The 20,001-nt window shown below is 52.9% G+C and overlaps 1 protein-coding gene across 2 annotated transcripts in view; it reads left to right on the plus strand.

Moving 5' to 3' along the window:
• The window catches only part of Crocc2 (ciliary rootlet coiled-coil, rootletin family member 2), a 60,828-nt gene that overhangs the window by 32,909 nt on the left and 7,918 nt on the right, over positions 1-20,001 (plus strand). For both annotated transcript variants that reach the window (XM_087568190.1, XM_087568191.1), the window contains exons 19-28: positions 494-670; positions 3,892-4,005; positions 5,963-6,106; positions 9,531-9,748; positions 10,252-10,411; positions 10,786-10,953; positions 12,100-12,454; positions 12,669-12,847; positions 13,651-13,771; positions 14,420-14,553. In XM_087568190.1, the coding sequence (XP_087424316.1) occupies positions 494-670; positions 3,892-4,005; positions 5,963-6,106; positions 9,531-9,748; positions 10,252-10,411; positions 10,786-10,953; positions 12,100-12,454; positions 12,669-12,847; positions 13,651-13,771; positions 14,420-14,553 (1,770 nt within the window). The remainder of the gene's footprint in view (positions 1-493; positions 671-3,891; positions 4,006-5,962; positions 6,107-9,530; positions 9,749-10,251; positions 10,412-10,785; positions 10,954-12,099; positions 12,455-12,668; positions 12,848-13,650; positions 13,772-14,419; positions 14,554-20,001) is intronic.

The raw sequence follows: 20,001 nt of genomic DNA on the forward strand, positions 1-20,001 counted from the left end.
GCATATAGTTACACACACACACACACACACACACACATGTCCAAACACATCCATCCATTCTCCATCTATATGTATATCTATTGACCTGTTCATCCGTCCATCCATCCATCTATATACTCATCTGTCTATCTGTCCATGCCCCTGCACCAGTGGCACATGGTAGAGATTCAGGAGCAGCTTAAGATCTGCTGGAATTTAGTAGATTCTGAGACCCATAGAGACCCTTCCCAGCTTCTGTTTGGGAAATCTTGTAGAGAAGAAGGAGAGGGATGGGGATGGGGAGGGGGAGGGGGAGGGGAGGGGGAGGGGGAGGGGGAGGGAGAGGGAGAGGGAGAGGGAGAGGGAGAGGGAGAGGGAGAGGGAGAGGGAGAGTTAGTTGATGGCTGGACAACCAACCCCTAGCTCTTCAGAAGCTAGAAAGTTTAATTTAGAGCCTCAAGTGCCTGCCAGTCTCCCATTCCTGATCTCACAACCTATCCTTTGCCTTGGCCAGGACACCCTCAGTTTATCCCTGGCAGAGGAGAAAGAGGCGGCTGCCCGGTGGATGGAACAACAGAAAGAGCTGTTGACCAAAAGTACAGCCGACAGGGAGGTGCTGCAGGGGGAGATTCAGAACTTGAAGCAGGAGCGGGATGAGAGCCTCCATCAACTGGAGCACGAGTTGCAGCAGGTGACAGTGAGATGGGAACTGGGGTCCTTACCTGCCACACTTTCTTCTTGGTCCCAGCATGAGGGCTGCACTGAAGTCCCCCGACCCAAGCAAATGCATCCTTTCCAAGTTGGTACAGCTTTGTCTGCTGCATGAAAGCTGGTGAACAGACATCCACCCACCCACTCACCCATCTACACACCCATCCATTTGACCACATGCCCATATACCAACCATCCATGCACACATCCATTCGTCATCCCTGGTGTACACACACACACACACACACACACACACACACACACACACATATACATACACATTTATATAGTTCCTTGCACATCCACCCCACCTGCCCACCCTTGCATTAGAATGTTACATTCACTTATCCATCTTCCTTCTACTGACTTGACCATACATCTTCCTTTCTATGCTCACAGATCTCTAAACACATACGTGGCTATCCAGAAATATATGCAGGTATCCATCCACACACTTGACCATCCATCCATTAACTTGTCAGCCAGCCATCTGTCCCCTTACCTGGCCATCCATCTATGTACCCACCGAGGCGTCCTTCCAACTAGCTACACATCCAGCTGTTTATCCGTGTGTCTCTCAGCTCACCCACCCAATCAGCCAGTCACCCCATCATTTGCAGGGTTCAGCCACATAGTTCTCATCCAGCCTGACCATTCCTCCATCCCACAGGTCTAGACGCTGAGTCTCAAAGGTTATCCCTCAGCCCTGGCGTCTCCAAGAAATTGGGCCACCCTAAAGAATTCATTGCTGAGTGAATTGAGCAGAAAAGTACATACACACACACACACACACACACACACACACACACGCACGCACACACACACACGCACGGCATGCATGCCATCACAGTCAGCAAGGACAATGGCCTCCTTGCACCAGTCACAGACTACAAGGAGAGGACATGGGTAGATAGAACAGGCAGGGTTTATTGTCAAATTATGTCTCTAATTGACTGTCAATGTCCTAGAACCCAAGCTCTCACGATCCTGTTTGACTGGTAGAAAATTGAGATGTACACACGTTGATCTCCTGCCTGAACCCACACTGAGTACCTTTGGGCATGGGAACCATGACTGTAACTGCACAGCTCTCTGGGTCCTATGCTGGAGGAAGCTGAGCCTTTGCAAGAGGAGCAGGGTGCTGAGATGGGAGCAAGCGGCTGGGTGACAGCATTCAGGGGTTTCTGCGATGTCTGTGTCTGTGTGGCCGTCAGAATCTGTAGGAGCTGGACGGCTAGAAATGCAGAGGAGTCCTGAAGGTTCTCCACACCAGGTTCAAGTAACGGAATGCAAGGGCTATCCCTGAGCAGGAGAAATATATATAGTAAGGCTGGAGTTGGGGAGGACAGAGAGAGGCTGAGGCTGCACCTATGGAGGATCCAGAGCTACTTGGACCACAGTGGCATCCTCCTCCCCTCCTCCCCTCCCCTCCCCCTTCTCCCCCTCCCTATGGATGTATGAGAAGAGGCTCAGGGAGGCAACATGCATGGTCATTGGCAGTGATCAAGGCCCCACACAATCCTTCGCTGCCACCTGAGACCACCCACCAAGCCACACCACCTATTCTCATCAGACTGCAGCTCCCTGATTTCACAAACAGCCCTTGAGACTCAGAGAAAGAGGAGGACAAGCTAAGAAGACAGCTTCCAGTGGTTGCTCTAAACCCACAGCATGGCCACAGTAACACCATGCTCTAGTGCTGTGATACAGAAAGCCAGGCATGTGGGCAGTGGTCACCACAGCAGCCAGTGAGCTTTCCCTGGCTCTCATGTCAGGCTGCCGATGGGAAGAAGCATCCCAGGTGGGGAAGAGCTGCCTGCGGTACCTCCTGGAGGAAACCGACATCACCCATCCTGAGACAGTTTTCAGGAGACCTCAAGCAAGAAGAGAGAGTCTACAGGGACCAAGCTTCAAAGGAACAAGACAGCTGGAGACGAAGGACCGTTTCCCCCTAAGTTTTCCATTCTTGTGGTCTGGCTGGGCCTGCTACCTCACTGCAGTGAGAGCCACACTCTGTCCTTCAGGTCGTTTTACCTAAGATGTCGACAAGTATTTTCTTACCATGCTCATTAGTTGAAACTTCAAGAAGGCAAATCAAGGTCCCAAGCCTCAAAGGTCTCAAAGCATGGGTGGGCAGGTTTCCAGCATGAGGCAAAACAAAGCATGAGCTCTGAGAGGGAAAGGCTATGTGAGGAGCACGGGTGTGCGTGCGTGCATGTGCGTGCGGGTGTGTGTGTGTGCGTGTTTGTGTTGTGTGTGTGTGTGTGTGGTGTGTGTGTGTGTGTGTGTGTTTCATTGTTCAAAACATGGAGAGTGGGGGGAGGGGCAGGGTTCTTGGCTCACCACCTCTCTTCCTCTGAGACTCTTATAATTCTTCATTTTATCCGCAATGCAACCCATCCTAGCAGCCAGGGCTTAGTGCAGACCCCAAAGGTTAGAGGTACAGTGCCTGGAGGCTAAGGGGGTGCCCCCACCTACCCATACTTATAGCTAGAATGGCTACAAGTGTGGGGAGTGCTCCGACCGTCAACTAGGGGTTCAGCAGAAGGGCTGGAACATCGAGGAAGGTGCTACACTTGCAGCCATAGTTCTTATCTCAGACATTACAACCAGGGCGAGCCAGAGAACCAGTTTGGCTCATGACTCTCCTACCCTGTCTGTGTTCACCAACCAGGATTCTCCCTGAGCTGCTATCCAGGGCTCTTGGCTCTCTTGCCTGAAATTATCAATGGTAAGAGTAAGGCATGGCTGAAGTCTGTTTCCTGCCTTACCACCCTGGGAGCAAGGTCTCCCTGAATCAGGCTGCTCTATCCTGCTCACGCCCTTAGTGAGATAGGCATGCTTGGTTTTAGTGCTGTCCGTGGCTTCTTCCTGCTCACTGTAGGAAGCGGTTGCCCAGAACAGTAGGAAATCACGATATACCTGTCTGCCCAGTGAAAACCAGGATTCTGACCATGGGAAGGAGGGAGCAGCAGGATGGTTTGCTAAGCACCTATAGGGAGGATGGAGGGTAAAGTGTGTTAGGAGGTGTCGCGACCATCCCTTGCCCAGTGGCAGGGGTGCAAACAAAAGCTGGTAATCCTGGCAGGGGCTTAACAGTGAGCATTCTGTTGTGCCTCAGAGGGAGCCCCAGTTCCCAAGCGCGCTCTCTCTCTCTCTCTCTCTCTCTCTCTCTCTCTCTCTCTCTCTCCTCACGTCCAGGCCCTGTCTCTGAAAGATGCAGAGAAGAACCTGTTGAGCAAGGAGCTCTCTGGAGCCCACCTGGAGCTGGAACGGGCCAGGCAGGAGGCCCAGAACCAGCAAGTGCAAGCCGAGGTGAGCCCCACTGACAGTTCCCAGCACAGGACCAGACAACTGCCTAGTCATGTATAGCCTACAAGACCTGGCAGAGCCCCCAGAATAGCCCCTTTCTGTCTGGCCCTGGAATTATATTCCCCTCTTTGTGTCTTCATGAGTTTTGTGTCCCTCTGGCGTCTCCAAATTTCCTGCTGGAAAAAGCTACTGTCTCATCGGTGGGAATAGCCACGTGATTATGGCTGCCTGTGCCCCAGTCTCTGCTTGTGGTGGCTACGGGCACTGAACCTGGTGCTGCCGGGAGTCAGAGCTGATCGAGACTGACAAGTTGGGTCATACACTGGGTAGCAACAGCTAGGGGAGGAATAGACCCAGGCCTATGTCCCTTTCTTCCGATCCACACAGCAAGAGCCTTGCCTGTCTGTGCTCAAAGTAATTCTAGTAAAGCCAATTGTGGGCAGGCATTGACCTACTCCTGTCTCACTGGTGGAGATGGCCTTTAAATGAGGAGCTAAGACTGTCCCTGTGGCCAGCCTTTGGCTCTTAGACAGCTGTTCTGTTGCCCATGTGGCCAGTGAGAGCAGACTACCCAGTGCAGTGGGAGGCAGGTGTGTGGAGGTGACAAACCCTTGGGGAGGGTGTCCTGGTGATGCTGTTGGAAGAAGGCAGGGGCTGATCCCCAGTGCTGTGTAGTAGGAAATGGTGTGACAAATTAGGTGTGACTCCCCCCAATACACATACTCTGACCACCCCTATCACAGAATGCAACAATCTAAGGGGATGTACCCCTGGCTCCCCTCTGTTCTATCTCCTCTCTCCCCCAGTGCCTCACCAGGGCTGGACAGCACTTTATGGCACAGCCTGGAGTGGTCCTCAGTCTGTGGCTACACGCTTCTTAACATGCTTACCAGTCCCTACCCTATGGGTAGGAAAGTGTCCTGAGACCCTGGAAGCTGCCATCTCCTGCTCACAGACTGGCCTCTGCAGGAGCCAACACTAGCTTCTGGAACCTTCTCTCATGCTGGCTAAGCCTCCCCCTGGGCTAGGGACCAGGCCTTCTAGCCAGCACAGCTCCTCGGGGAGCTCATTAAGGGTTCTTTTGCCACCTCAGCTTAGAAAATGGAAATTAAAACCCACTGAGAGAGGGGAAGTGCAGCCAAGGAACCCCAGCTGTGGGGCGACATGGCACTGAGCCACTGATGGGTGGAGGGGCCCCCAGGCCTGAGTCATCACTGCCTCCAGGAGCTGGTCCCCAAGATTCACAAGGAACCACAATCTCACTGAGCTAGCAGTTCTGGACTATGTGGGCACAGAGCCATGACCTGGCCATCCTAGGTGCCGACTGAGAAGAAGGAGACCAGGGACCAAGGACCAGAGCAAACGGTGGGGCTGATGGAAGTCTATATACAGCAGTAACCCCAGATGATGGCCTGCAGAGTGCAGGTGTGGGAGTGGTGTCTCCATAGTGCTGGTGCCTCTCTGGACCACTGTGGGTTCTGGAGGGCACCACCGATAAGCCAGCTGTTCTGACTAGATAGTTCTGTCCCCAGTCTGGCTCAGTAGCCTAACAAGGGGGATGAGTGTTTTCTCCCAAATACTGAGGACCTTGGAGTCCCAGCAAAGAACCACGTGAGACCTAGGATCAGCCCCCCCCCAGGGTGAGTGTGCATGCAAGCGCCAAGGAGGGCAGGATCTCTTCACTTGCTAAGCAGGTGCTTCTGTCCCCTCTCCACATAAAATGGACTGAAAAGGAATGTTAGGCCAAAAGGGATACCTGGGCCCCTGAGCTAGGCCATGCCCACTTGCTTGCCACAGTCATTGTCTGGGAATCCCAGGAGAAAAGCAAAGACTCATGGGCAACACAAGCTCTCTGGTATGGGAACTTCTCAGAGCAGTCATCCCCATATGCTTGCCCCAAGGCCTGGCAGTCAGGCCTCAAACCAGCTTCCCATACACCCAGTGGTCTCTCCATCCCCAGGCTACCATTTCCACCATGACCAAAGAGCTGAGAACCCTCCAGGTCCAGTTCGAAGAGGCCATCTCCACCCACCAGAGAGAAGCTGAAACTCTGAGAGAGAAGCTCCGAGAGATAGCAGCCGAGCGAAGCAGCGTGAGGAGGGAGGTGAGGTGGTCTCTCGAGGAGAGGGAGGAGGCTGCTGAGAGGGGAGGGATGCAGGAGAAGGGAGAGCACCCCAGGAAGAGACAAATGACTGCCCCATTTGGTCTGGCAGCCAGATGCATCTCTCAGAGCGGTAAAATGGCACCTGGTTCCTGGCATCAGCTGGGGAAAGCCCACCCTGGCCTAATAGAAGGTACTATTTCTAGCCCAAAGTCTAGTCTTCAAAAGAACTGGGCCTGACAGAGCAGAACCACTGCTGAGAGAAGGCAAGGCTGCCGTAGTTTGCTTCAAGTCCAAATCATGGCTGCCACCGGTCCTGGCTCACCTCAGAAAGACCCCAGAGTACCTCACCTGTATTCCTGTTGGGGTAGTTGGAGGCTGGCTACCCAGGGAGGCTAGCCATGGACAATTGATCAGAACCACACAGCACAGGCTCCAGGGCCTCCACAGCCTATCCTTACCTTTGTGCAGTTCAGAGTCTGGGACTCAGATACAGGGAGTTGTCATTGTATGGCATTATAGCCCCCTCCCAAAGGGGCTAATGTCGTCTGAGAGGCCACTGTGACACAGGGGTAGGGGGTTCGAGCTGAGAAACCTGTCCACCTAAGGAGCCCCCAGGGAGTTAGGTTCTGCCTGCACACAAGGCCTCGACTCCTTATCAGATGAAGTAAAGTTGATGGAAGCTGAGTTTAGGGAACTCGGGGCAGAAAGGCAGGAGGGGGATGGTGGTGGGATTTTCAGGGATGGTGGTGGACCCTGATGCTCGCACAGGGGCTCCAGGAGCCACATGATCATGACAGGGTGAGGGGCGGTCTTGGGAGGGGCCAGAGGAGGCCACGGCTAGGCCAGGGGGGGCGGGCAGCCGGCCGGCAGATGGAAAGGTGTTTCTGAGAACTTCTGACAGGACTTGGGGGCGCCTGGGAGAGGCAAGGGCAGGAGGGTGTGTGGACTGAGCTGGAGGGGGGGGTCAGCCAGAACCCAGGTGGAGTCCGTGGGGACAAAGCAGCCTCACAACTCCTGGGCCGTATGCCAAGGCTGGCAGGCAGGGCAGCTGGCCTGGTGTGGTGAGGAGAGGGCTCTCCCTCCCCAAGCACACCCCAAGGGGCCGGCCAAGAGCCCGGGAGAGGAAGAGAGCATGACTGAACATGACAGGCTGTTTACATTGGCCCCAAAGAGACAGAGTTCCTTCCAACAGATTTCAAAGTCAAGCCTGGTCAGCGGCCACATGGAGAAGCAAAGTGCGATTTCAAAACTGGGGGGCAGAGAGGGAAGGATCTGGAGAGGGGGAGCCCCGTTCACTCTGGTGAGATGAAGGATGTAAGCCTCATGGCAAGGTCATCTTCAGTAAGGAAGCCCCCCCCAGAAAGTGATAAGGGGTGATGGTGATGGAATCTGAGAAGATGGGGGACCAGGTGGAAAAGAAATGATTGCAGAAAGAGGTGAGGGGAAGAATGTCCCAGGTGCTGGGCTGGCTCGGAATTTCCCCACTCTCAACTGGAGGACTTTGCAAACCTTCTTGGGATTCTCACACATGCAAATATGCATACACATGTAAACCTTCATGTTGATGCCTCTCACCTGTGTGCACGCTTAAGATGTACATTTATGGATACATATACATACTAAGTGGTGTGTGCATGCTAAATAATACATATACATACGCCCCATGTATTCACATACATACATGCGGGAGTCACATATGAAAGCCCATAAGGACATGGCAAAGACGTACAGATGTGCATGTAGATGAACAGCAAGCACACATGCGTATTTAGAAGCACATCTGTTATACACGTGTAAACAGACAATCACACGCATGCACACGCATCCCTTGGGTGTGCACCAAAGCACCCGTGAATACCTTCACTCGGGTATGCATGCATGCGTGCACACACAGGCTCCTCCCCTTGCTTGCCTTGCTGCCCTGATCCCTGCAGAGTTGCCTCCCTGCAAGAAATTTCAAAAGGGACTGTTTATACAACTTCTAGTAAAGAAATAATTATTATAATCACATTAAGCGATTTGGCTGTAAAATTCCTGCAAAGGGGATGGATGTCCTCAGGAGGGGGTGGGCGGGGGTGCTGGACAGTGGGGGAGGAGGTGGCCTGGCAGCAGGGGGCCCTTCCCCCATTTGTTTTGCTTATTTTCATCTCCCCTGCTCCGGGAAATGAGTGCAGCTCCTTGGATGATGGACAAGCCCTTTCCCTGGTCCTTGACCTTCTGGGTGAATTCTGCTGAGTTCAGCGGAAAATGCTCTGCACGGTTGTGGCTCCCACATGTGGGGGGTGGGAGGGGAGCAGTGGGGAGGCCCTGGCCCTTCCCAAAAACAGAACAACAATAACAGCGGGCGGACTCTGGAGCCAGGCCGGCCGGGGGCCTGGACAATGTCCCGTGAAAACAGCCAGCAAAGAGGGGTTTGCTTTTGGCAAACCAGCCACTCAGCACCACTGAGTTCTTGTGGCTTCCTCTCTCAGCATGTCCCCGCTGGCTTCCTCCACCTCCTCCCCAGGGACACTTGAGAGCCAGGATGGAGCCTTCTCTGAGGCTTCTAGTCAGAGTTGTAGGTTGGGACTTAGAGGCCTCAGCAAGTCTGTACCCCATAGCTTAGGAGTTGAGAGGGGACTGCCCCTCCTCCAGATCCATCTCCCCAGAGATGCCTCGTTCCTGGGACAGGAAACCAAGTTTTGGTACCCACTGCAGTGTGTAGAAACTATCCTTGCTTCCAGCATGATAGGGTGGCTCATCCTGTGAGCTATGGGCCAGCCAGCAGGATGGAACTTATACCCGTGGCCTTTTGCCTTCCCCAGGTCAGCTCACAGAGGGACTAAGTGGCCTCCCTCAAGTTTAAGGGCATCCATGTTCCTATGGGTTAAGCCTTGCCTTAAACTTAAAGCCACTTACTTCAGCAGCAGAGCATTCTGGCCTGAGAGGCCCTGAGCCTGCTGGAGAGTTTGGAGGGCATGGATGTCTGAGGTCTCACTCCCCTATCTCCCACACACGTAGGAGAAGATGAGGAGGTTCGAGCTGAGAACTATACAGTTGTTGGTGCTAAGCACCAGGCTGCTGACCAACTACCTACATAGTTAGCCAAAAGGAGGAGCAGGTCCTAGGTTAGGGGGTAGGAGGGGCTATCAATAATGGCCCTTTCTGATGTGTGGACAGTCATTCCCCAAGTAGACCTTACTGCCCACCTATCAACATCCCGGATCTCTTCAGAGTGAACATGGGGTAGAGCTAGGCCAGAAGGGGTCAGGCTATCTGGGCCCTGCATCCCAGGGATCTGTTTTCTTTTTCAAGTGCTGGATGACCCAGGAGTACCCAGTCAGAGCCAGAATCCTGTACTCCCTCAGGTTCCTGGAGCAGCTTCCCGTGCAGCCACAGCCCACGGTCCTCAGCTCATGGTCACTAGAACATATTCTTCCCTTAGGCTGAGGGGCTGCAGGCACAGCTGAACGTGGCTCATGAGAGGCTGGCTGAACTGCGTCAAGAACTTCAGGACAGTGAAGAGAGTCGTGAGGGGCTACGCAGGGAGGCCTTGGAGGCTCGCCGGGCACTGGACGATGAGGTTCAAGAGAAGGACGTACTACAACATTCCAACACTGAGTTGCGGGCCACCATCCACAGGGCTGAGCAAGAGAAAGCCAGGTATGACAGTTACCCCATAGAGTAGTAATGGGGGAGCCTGCAGCCCTGCTATTCAGCCATGCTATGGTGACAGGGCAGGGCAGCCTATGAACTGGGCCAGAAAAACAGTAAAGGCAAACTTTGGTTTTAAGTGCCTGTAGATGAATGCCAACCTATGTGGCGAGGCTAGGGACCAGGCCAACCTGTTCCTGTCCTTAAGGAGTTCCCATCTAGCAGGCCTAACAGGCCAGGGAGCCGAAATTCCTGTGAGTGACCCAGAAAGCTAGGCTTTTTGTGTGGCCTCTGGAGGTGTTGGTAGTGAGGGCGAGACAAAGAGAAGCTGAGAGGGGGAAGGGAACGAAGCCCACACTTCTGGCCACTAAGGTTCAGATAGACTCTGAGCCAATGGTAACTGGAGCCCTCCAGGGTTGTCTTGGGGCATCATGTAGTGTGTAGCACACAGGGACAAGCAGGTCCCCAGGGATCTCTGGGCCCAGGGTCCAGCCAGCCTGTGGTCTGCTCAGTTTTAAGAGGTCCAATGAGGAGCAGGAGCAGAAGCTGCTGTTACTTCAAGAGGCCCAAGTGGCAGCTCAGAAGGAAGCCTGTGAGCTGAGGACCAGGCTGCAAGGGTTGGAACGGGCACAGAGGGATACCTGTCGGAAGCTCCAGGAGCACCACAGACAGGTGAGGGGACCCCCCCCCCCGTCCAGGCTCTACAACCCACCACATACCTGCCCTGTCCTCTCAGTTCCTGCCTCACAGCCATCCTGGGTGTCAGTTTCGAACCCCTTCCCATTTTGTGGAGCGACATGGGTCAGAGCCACTCCCCTAGTCAGAGCCATAACTAACTCAAAGCTACCTCCCATACTCCCCGGGCAACGCCCTACACAGAGAGGAGTCCTGGGTGTATGTCTGCAGAGTAGGAGAGGTTGGGTCCCAAGCCCTCTACCCAGAACTGACGTCCCTTGAATAGAGACAGTTCCTGAACGGAAGACATGTGAGAAGAGGCAGAGGCCATTGGGGCTTCTGGGTCCCTGACCCCGCAGCCCTGCTCCTAGGTAAGGACGCTGGAAGCTGAGAACCAGAGGAAGAGGCAGGAAGTGAGTGAGCTGCAGGCCCAGGTCTCTAGGGATGCACAGCGTCGGCGCAAGGACATGCAGGAGACACTAGAACTGCAGCGACAAGTCGCCGAGGCCCAGGCTGCCCGTGACGGTGTTCAGAAGGAGGTAGGAAAGCTTTTTGTCCCCCTTAGGGGGAACACGGAGTTCTGGGACCAAGACAAGGCCCATGGGGACACCTATGGGGGAGGCGGGAGGCAGTGAGCATGATGGGAGGTGTTCCTGTGATAACCTAACTGTGTGAAGCAAGAGGCAGGTGAAGGGGATCTGAGGGCAGGGGGATGGGTACAGCTGTGACCTCAGTTTCCCCAGATTTGTTCTTGAAGCCAGATTGTGCCCAGGTACTGGGTAGAGTTCCAGGCAGGAGCCAGGTAGAGAGGCTTCGAGACACTGAATTAATGCCTTGCCTGTCCTCGTCACACATGCCCAACCCCTGCACAGATGTCCCCATGCCCTTGGCTCACACAGCCCCTGTGCTGGATCCTGAGACACGACGCTCAGCCACAACCAGGACTGTAGTTCAGTGTATTAAAGGTACTGCACGCCGCCAAGGAACAGAGGGGCCTTTCTGAGCTCAGCAGTCGCCAGCTCTCAGACACAAACTGCACGCCTGGCTGTCATGCCTAGAATGTGGGGGCTTAGCTCCCGAGCCCATATGACCCGGAATGACCTCAGCCGCACACCTCCTTCTGTGAATAAGGTCATTGTCAGGCTGCAGCCACCCAGAAAGGGAGACGAGGCCAGGCCCCTCTGCTCTCTCAGTGGGAGAGAGCAGGCTGTCTTTCCCTCGTCCCCGAAGCCAGTACATCCCCTGTTGACACATGCACAAGTATGCAGGGTACAGACATTGTCCCACAGCGAGAAATATAACAAAGCACATGCTGGCCATGAGTAGACTGTGCAGCAGCAGATGAAGAACTGAGCTGGGCCCTCGTAGGAGAGGGCAAACAGTCTATGGCCCTAAGTAGCTGAGGCTTTGCAGACAGCCAACAGAGCCTTCTGCTGCTAAAGGATAAGCCACCATGCTGAGGGACAGTCCCCATCTGACTTAGGTATATCTACCTGCTAAACACATTAGGAAGCAGATTAGGGACATTAGGTGGGGTCCCTTCCACCCATAACCTACCTTGGGATGATCCTCAGAGCTGTCAAAGGATATACTGAACAGGGTCTTCCCACTGGCCTGGCTATGTCTCTGGTCAGCCAGCTTAGATATCAGAAGCCTGTGTCTGAGCCCCAACGTCCTTCCTCCAGGTTCTAGAGCTACAGCACAAGCTGGCAGAAGTAGAGGCTGCAGGGGAGGCCAGGGCAAAGCAGCTGGAGGGGCATCTTTGTGAGAGCCAGAGGGCTGAGCAGACCCTGCAGGCCGAGCTGCGCAGAACCACCAGGAAGCTACAACAGGCCAGTAACCAGGCTGACAGCCTTCAGAGCAACCTGGACAATGCCCGTAGCCAAGTCCACATCTTAGAACAGGAGCTGGCCAAGACTGAGGGTGTTAGGCGTAATGCAGAAGCCCAGCTGGGCCGGCTGTGGTCCACACTCTGCAGTGGCCTAGGCCAAAGTCAGAACCTCTTGGCCTCTCCAAAGAGGCCCCATTCTCCCACAACAGGTAAGAGTTTTCTACTCTGTTTTATGCCCAACCCAAGCAACCCAACTTCTCCCTAGGCCTCATGACCCACATAATAAGGGGGCTGGACCAGTCCTAACAACTTTAGGAGTCTGTGCTCTCAGCTCTCAGCTCTAAAGGCAGAGCTACAGAAAGGAGCGCAGGATATCTATGTGTCGGTCTCTACCTACATTCCCTCAGCTCTCGCCTCCTGCAGGCATCACCCAGACTCGTCATGGACGGCAAAGGGCCAGTCCCCCTACTAGATCCTACTCTCCTGCCCGATGGCCCTCGCCTGTACCTGTAGATCCTAATTCAGAGGTCATCGATGTGGCCTTTGTAAGGGATGCCCTGAGGGACCTGGTGCAAAAGCTTCTCGAGGCCCAGCAGGAACGGGTAAGGTGGGATTAAGCTCTACCAAACCCTTCCAAAGACGGAACTCTGGGAGGCACAGAGGTGTTCAGTCACTTACTCAAGACTGCTGTTCACCCTTCTGACCATCCCTGGCCCGCTGAGACCCTGGAAAGTGCACAGTGGTCATTTTTCAAACTGTGGTGATAAATGCCAGGCATGGCTCCACTTCTCAAACCCAATTACCTCACACGGCACAGGGCCACGCCATCCTTCAGAGTAAGCAGCAAATGCTGTGGGGCTTACCCTGCTGAACCAGTCCTTGGGCAGAGGACACCTGGCCAGGCCACCTGAGTGTCCCCTACAGTCTCTCACATGGGGACACTCTCCCCTATGGCTCACTGATGCCTGTGGTCCCAAGACTCCACCAGGGACACAGTAACTGTCTCCTTATGACTACTTAGGGAACAGACTGAGAACCACCAAGTCCACAGGGGCTGTCCTCTTCTCTCTGAGCTCCCTCTTCCCCAGTGCTAGACCTGGCTGGGGACAGGGTTCTTAGCTCTAACCCTTGGCCTACTGCTCCAGCCTCCTGTAGGTGCCCCGGCAGCTCCCTACCCTGTGTCTAAGGTCTTAGGTTCTTCAGGTCTTGCCCTTTCTCCAGCCTCTGTGCTGTCATGGGCTAGTGTGGAAGTTCAGCCACCCACTATAACTAATCCTTCCCTGTAGCTTTGTGGCCCCCTTCAGCCCACAACCCTGCCCCATATGCTATGGGCTCGCTAGTAAATATCCTGTCCCCTCCCTCTTGTCTGCCATACCACCCTGCTGAGTTTGTTCTTTCTGCCTAGGACAACTCTGGCACTCAGGTGGCCAGCCTGAGCAGCCAGCTGAGCGAGGCAGAGAGGGAACGCGTCCACCTACAGAACCGTGTGGAGCAGCTACAGAGGGACCTAGCGGATGCAGAGGAAGGTGAGCCCCCTCCTTCCTATGAGGGAGCCCTTCCATGTCCCTTCCCTGCCCACTTTTAGTTTTAGACCTCAGGAGGGCTCTAGGGTAGGTCTGGGACTGTGCCCGACCTCCCAGGATGGCTCAGTGCCACCGTTCTCAGTGGTGTCCTCCCATTAGAGGGGTGGGCTCCAGCAACCTCTGGAGCCTGCTGGATCTGCCCATCCTCCACCTCCTGTAGTTCCCCCTCAGGCCAGCTGCAGAAGTGCCTTCTATTTGGCCCCTTCCCCTCCAGAAAGCCACACGACTCCCTTGTCACCTTCTGAGAGAGGCCCTTGGCCTGGTTCTCCCCCAACTATTTTAAACTCAACCCCCGCCCCTTAAAAAGGCACTACCCAGAGTCCAGAAAAAGAAGAAGGGAAAGATGGCAGGCAGAGAGAGCAGGGCAGACACAGGGATCAGTGACCCAAGGTCAGAAGGTCAAACCCAGGACCATGCCCCCTACTCCTAATGAGATGGGGACCCTCTCCCATCCCTGCACCCAGGTGACACTTGCCTTGACTCACTGAGTCTACTTGCAGTGGGTGAACTGGTACAGGGCAGTGAAAATGGCAGTTACCCCATAGATCTGCCTAGCGTAGGAGCCTCAAGCCACACCTGCTTCCCCCACAGCCCAGCGCAGGGCCGAGAGTGCACTGCACAGTGCCCAGGCAGCTCGGGACCTGCAGAAGGAGGCACTCCAGAGGTTGGAAGCAGAGCATCTGACAAGCACACGGGCTGCCCGCCAGGAGAGGAGAAGGCTGCAGGTGGGACCCCTGGGAGCTCTCTACAGACAAACTAAATGATCATCATGGTCACCAGAACACGGGCCTTGGGCCTACCCCAGCAGGGTTACCTTTGAGGTGGTCCTAGATCTTACTGTACAGACTGGTAAAACTGAGATCTATGGGAACGGAGCTGACAAGGGCTGGCTGAGCTAGTGCTGGGTTCCAGGTCCTAGCTTTGAGATCCTCACAAGACACTTGCTATTGCCCTGGGCCTTCTTTTCACTCTGTATCACTCAGACACAAAGGGGTTAGTGTGGGACTCAAGTATGTATTTATTTCTGTGTTGGGTAGCTTCTAGAGTTCAATTTTCGGTGAGGACCTGGGGCGTAGGAACCCTGGAGAAGGAGCAGCCAGGCCATAGCACAGAACCTGACTCTGGCCTCCCTCTGCCCTTTCAGTAAAGGACATTACCACAGGCCAAAGGTGTAGTCATGCATTGAACGCTGAGCTTCCTCTGGGCAGAGGAGTGACTCCAGAGGGCAGCTGAGGCCTTCCAAATGTTCCAGGCAGACCCAGATGTGTAGAGAAGAGCACATCCAGCTGGAAGGCCTCCCCCAAGTATCAGGAAAACCCTGGAGCCTATTGCTAGAAGGATAAAGTTGGCAACTATAGGTGGGAATGCGGTGGTGGGGTAAAAACTACAGGTCACTTGTCCCCAAGTGACAATGTGAATGGCTGCCTTTGGGCATCATGGGTATCACAGACTTCTATCTAAGCTTCATCTGAAGAGGCAAATACCGGGTCAAACTGGTCACTAACCCCACCAGGCCTATACTCCCTCTCTCCGTGCTGGGATCATGGAGAGAGTCTAGCCACCCTCAGAGGCCTCTACACAGAAGTTGGTCTAGGCCTCCGGCCTATGAGGGGGTTTCATGCAGAGAATGGAAGGCAGAAGACAGAGCTATATATGGAAGCAGCTGCCTCGTCTGCCCACGAGCTTTATGAGAAGAAAAGTTTCAGAAAGACCCTCAAAGCCCAGCTGCTGTGGAGGGTGCATGGAAAGATGTGGCTTTGATGGATACTGACAGGATCCATGGCCTTCTTGGGAGATGGGGGATGTGAGAAGTCAGGGGGTGGCCTACTGTATTGTTTTACCTGTATGTTCACTTGTGTGTGTTTTCTGTGAACAATCCAAGCACAGCTTAAGAATAGCTTATCAGTCTGGGATTATTCATTTGGAAGTGGACTTTCTAAACCTTTACAGAGATTGCAGTACTGCCAATGTGATGTCTTTCCTGAATTCCCTGGGCCAGGAGCACAGTGTTGACATCTCCCTCCCTCCCCCACCCCCGATTTATTTATTTTATTTATATGAGTACACTGTAACTGTTTTCCATGATACCCCAGAAAAGAGCATCGGATCCCATTACAGATGGTTGTGAGCCATCATGTGGTTGCTGGGAATTGAACTCAGGACCTCTGGAAGAGCAGTCCATGCTTTTAACCACTGAGCCAACTCTCCACCTCTCCTATTTGTCACTACCAACTATTTCTATGGATTTTCAACATAGATTCAACAACATCCTCCTCCTGATGTAGTGTTCCCATGTAAGTCAGCGTACGGTGGAGAATGGCTGTGGTTCCAGTTCAGTGCTTTGTCCTTAACCCCGCCAGACCCAAGGCTGACGGTGACCCATACTGCACCTCATATGTGCAGCTGAGCATTTCCCTTCTTCCCTCTATGTTCACGTCCACCTGGCTTGGGTTTCTAGCCTTCCTTGCCTTTTCAGGGTGGCTACCCCTTTGGCCAGAGCCATGGTGATGAGGTACGGTTTCCCCAAGGATTGCATCCATGCTCACTTCTCTGAACTTGAACTCGTGTTTTCCTTGAACTCATGCTTCCTTGTCCATGAAAAGAGTTCATGCTTTGTTTCCCCTTCTCCCTCCAGCCTCCTCCGAGGCCATCTCAAGGGTGACTGTTGATGGCTGTGCTCAAGGGTCCTTTCACTGCTGGGCTAGGTCCACTTTCCATGTCCCAGGGATCTTGTCTTTTTCCTCTATGGCTGCTTCTGCCTGTGTCTTTGCACTGAGGATCTGTTCCTGAATCTCCTCTAGCCTAACTTCAGGGAGGCTGCCTGTCATCACAAGCCACACTTGTGCGATGAGTTTCTATGTTCATACCTACCACAGACCAGGGCTTTCTTCCCGCTGCCCACCATAGCCTGTACTGGGCCAACTTTGCAGCTTGGGACCATGAACCTCAGGTCACAGAAAAGGTTCTCTTCTCTGAATGCCACTCTTCTGTGATTTTTTTTTCTTTGCATGTCTTTGAAGAGGGATACTCTGGTATTGTTGGAAGTTAGAGCCAGGAAAGAACCAGTAGAAACTTTATGGACCCTGTCCTGACATCAAAGGCTCCAGGGGAAGAAAGACAGAAAAAGGTTCCAGGGCCGCCTGGTGTGAGGAACCATGATGGCCAGCATCGGGGTAGTTATCCGCTCCTTCCAAAGACCCTCTGTCTGGAATAAAGAGACAGAGGCCAGGTTTCCCAGGGACAGAACTGTAGAGGAGCTCTAGGCTTGCCAGTGTGGGGTCCAGAGGGGCATAGTCCAGGGGCACCTCATCCATTGGAGTCAGGGTCCCTGGGCTTTGGAGATCTGCCCTTGGACCTGCCCCAGCCATCCCTGAGGTGACATCCATCCATATGAAGACTTCAATGAAGACTTCATGTTGATGATTTTTATGGAAGTCTTGTAAAACCTATCAATATTATGCCATCTTTTCCTCATAATCCTAGCAAAATTCTATCTGTTCCTGACCAGCTGGAGGCCTGAGGAACATGGCTACTCTTACAGCTTCCTAGTGCCCCCTTGCTACAGCTGGCTACTTGCCAAGCCCCCACAGGGCTGGCCTGGTGCCCCTCCCGGTTCTGCCAAACCTAGGGCATATTCCAAAGCAAGCCCTGCATTTTATACGACTTATTTCACTTTCAGGGACTGACCCCACCCCCCCACCCCCTTTGGTTCACATAAGCCAATGTGTTTGTCAAGAAAAAGTTAATTAAAAACGTATTTTTCTAATTAAATGGTAGGCTGTGCTGTGCAAACAGTACAACTCTTGTTTGAGAGCAACCCCTTCCCGTTGCCAGGGCTACCTTAGGGCCCAGCAGAATGACCGGGCACGCAGGGCTGCCCTGAGAATCTAGAAGAGGAACAGGACACACACGGCTATCCTGGGGGACCCAGCCAAATGACAGAACACACAGGACTACCCCAGGGACCTAGATGTATGTATAACCTTGTCCATAGCTTGAGGACATGCACTTGGATGTATGTGTCTGGATAGCAGAAGAAGCAAGAGTTGTCCCCTTGCTCACACTCCACACCCTAGTGGGGAAGTTACTATGTTCTCTGTAGACTAGCACCTGGTCACAGCCCCAGAGTCCCAGCAGCACCGGAAGAGTCCTTGCCCCCTCTCCCTTCCCCCCATAGCAAGTACATCCTGAACAGCTCCACTGGCTTTACACAGCCACTGCTCTCTCCCTCCTGCTGACCAAAGGAAGCCTCAGGACTCCGCTCCAGGATCAAAGTCTAGACACACCTGGCCTGCCTTGGAGACACATGTTTGCTGGGGCTCACATTGTGGAGGCAAAGCCACAGTTGCTGTCACGTGTTTGCAGCTGTAATTCCTTAACGATGTCATATTTGTTTGGATTTATTTGTGCTAAGAACATTTCATGCTATAAAAAGAATTGTCAAGCTTCCTGTCCTTGTCTATCACTAAAATGATTCAAACTGCCCAGGAATTAGCTTTTTTAGACCCAGTTAACTCCTGTCATGCCCACTGACTCTTCCAATCCTGGCCGGTTTTTGTTTGTCCCTTTCTTGGGTCAGTGTGTCTTTTGGGAGTTAGGCGTGCCAAGAGCCTGTGCATACATCTACTCAACACCCGGAGCCTCATGGACTTACACATATATGTAAATCTGTTACAGGAATGTATGCGCACAGTAGGTCACTGGGTGGAGGAGTGTCTGGAATCTTATATCCAGTGCCCCAAGCGTGGTGGGGCATTTTGTCATTACTGCTCCTGTTGTTCTTAATCTGCCTTGGCCAATGTCAAATAACTTCCATCTCGTCCCTCATTTTTATCTCGTTGACTCACTTCAGTTCTGTCTTTAATAACACCGTCTTCTTCACTGTCCTCTGCTGGCACTTTCCTATGTTTTTAAAGTGGAAAAAATAACCTATGGGTGTCTCAGGTTTCCTAGCTGTGGCTTGGAATGTGACCTGTAGTAGTTTTTGTTTGTTTGTTTGTTTGTTTGTTTGGCCAGCTGCTGGCTGGTTAATTTGGTTTCTTTCAGTCATGTAGCCCAGGCTACCCTCAAACTCAGTACATAACTAATGATGACTTTGAACATCTAATTTTCCTGCCTCCACTTCCCAAGTACTTTGTTTACAGGAAAACATCATCATGCCAGGTTTAGTCAGTGCTGGGGATCAAACCCAGGACTCCATGGACTGAGCGACATCCCAAACTCCCCGAAGTTTTGGGTTCAAATTCTCACCCTTTCTTCCATTTTCCCTGGACCCCGTTTGTCTCTCTCTCTTTCTTCCTTCCTTTCTTCCTTCCTTCCTTCTCTTTCTTTCTTTCTTTCTTTCTTTCTTTCTTTCTTTCTTTCTTTCTTTCTTTCTTTCTATGTGTCCCTTGTGCACATGCTCCCTGGAGAGACTGGGTCTGATAGAGAGGACAGTTTGTCTGGGTCAGTTTCATATGGGTCTCTATATCGGTGTGGGCTTGCCAATTGCTTATTGGCTGCATGCTTTAGGTTTAGTTTTGTCTGTTCACAGGGTAGATAATGTTTGAGATGTGCTAACAGAATTTTGAAGGAGGATATTAAACCATGGACAGCATGATCAGACAGGAGGGCTAACACACAATAGACAGTGTATTTGTAACTTCCACATTTGAGGTTGGGTGGTTCCCTAAAGTCCACTGACTGACCAGCTTAGTGGGATAAATGAAGTCTAGGTTCAGTGGGATAACCCTGTCTCAAAATATGTGGAGAAGTTGGAGAGATGGCTCAGGGGATTAAAGTCACGCACTTCTTTTTCAGAGAACCCAGGTATGTAGGGCTGCCAGCACTCATGTGGTGGCTCACAACACTCTGTGACTCCAGTTCTAGGGGATCCAATCAGTGTCCTTTTCTGACCTTTGCAGGCACCGGGCATGCATGTGGTTTGCATACATACATGCAGGGAAACACTCTTACACACAAAATAAAAATAAAAGAAAAAGCCTAAGGTAGAGAATGCTCATGGACAATATACATGCACCTGCACACACACGTGCACAAGCCCATATGTACATGTACGTGCACGCACCTCAACCCCCAACACATGTAAGCCATTAATTAGGGCCCAAAGGACAGGTTTAGGATGCTGATGCTGGAAGCCTGGTCTGTCCTTTTTAATGAAGCCAATGGAGATC

The sequence above is a fragment of the Rattus norvegicus genome, chromosome 9, assembly GCF_021556685.1.
Source record: "Rattus norvegicus strain SHRSP/BbbUtx chromosome 9, alternate assembly SHRSP_T2T, whole genome shotgun sequence".
Taxonomy (NCBI): domain Eukaryota; kingdom Metazoa; phylum Chordata; class Mammalia; order Rodentia; family Muridae; genus Rattus; species Rattus norvegicus.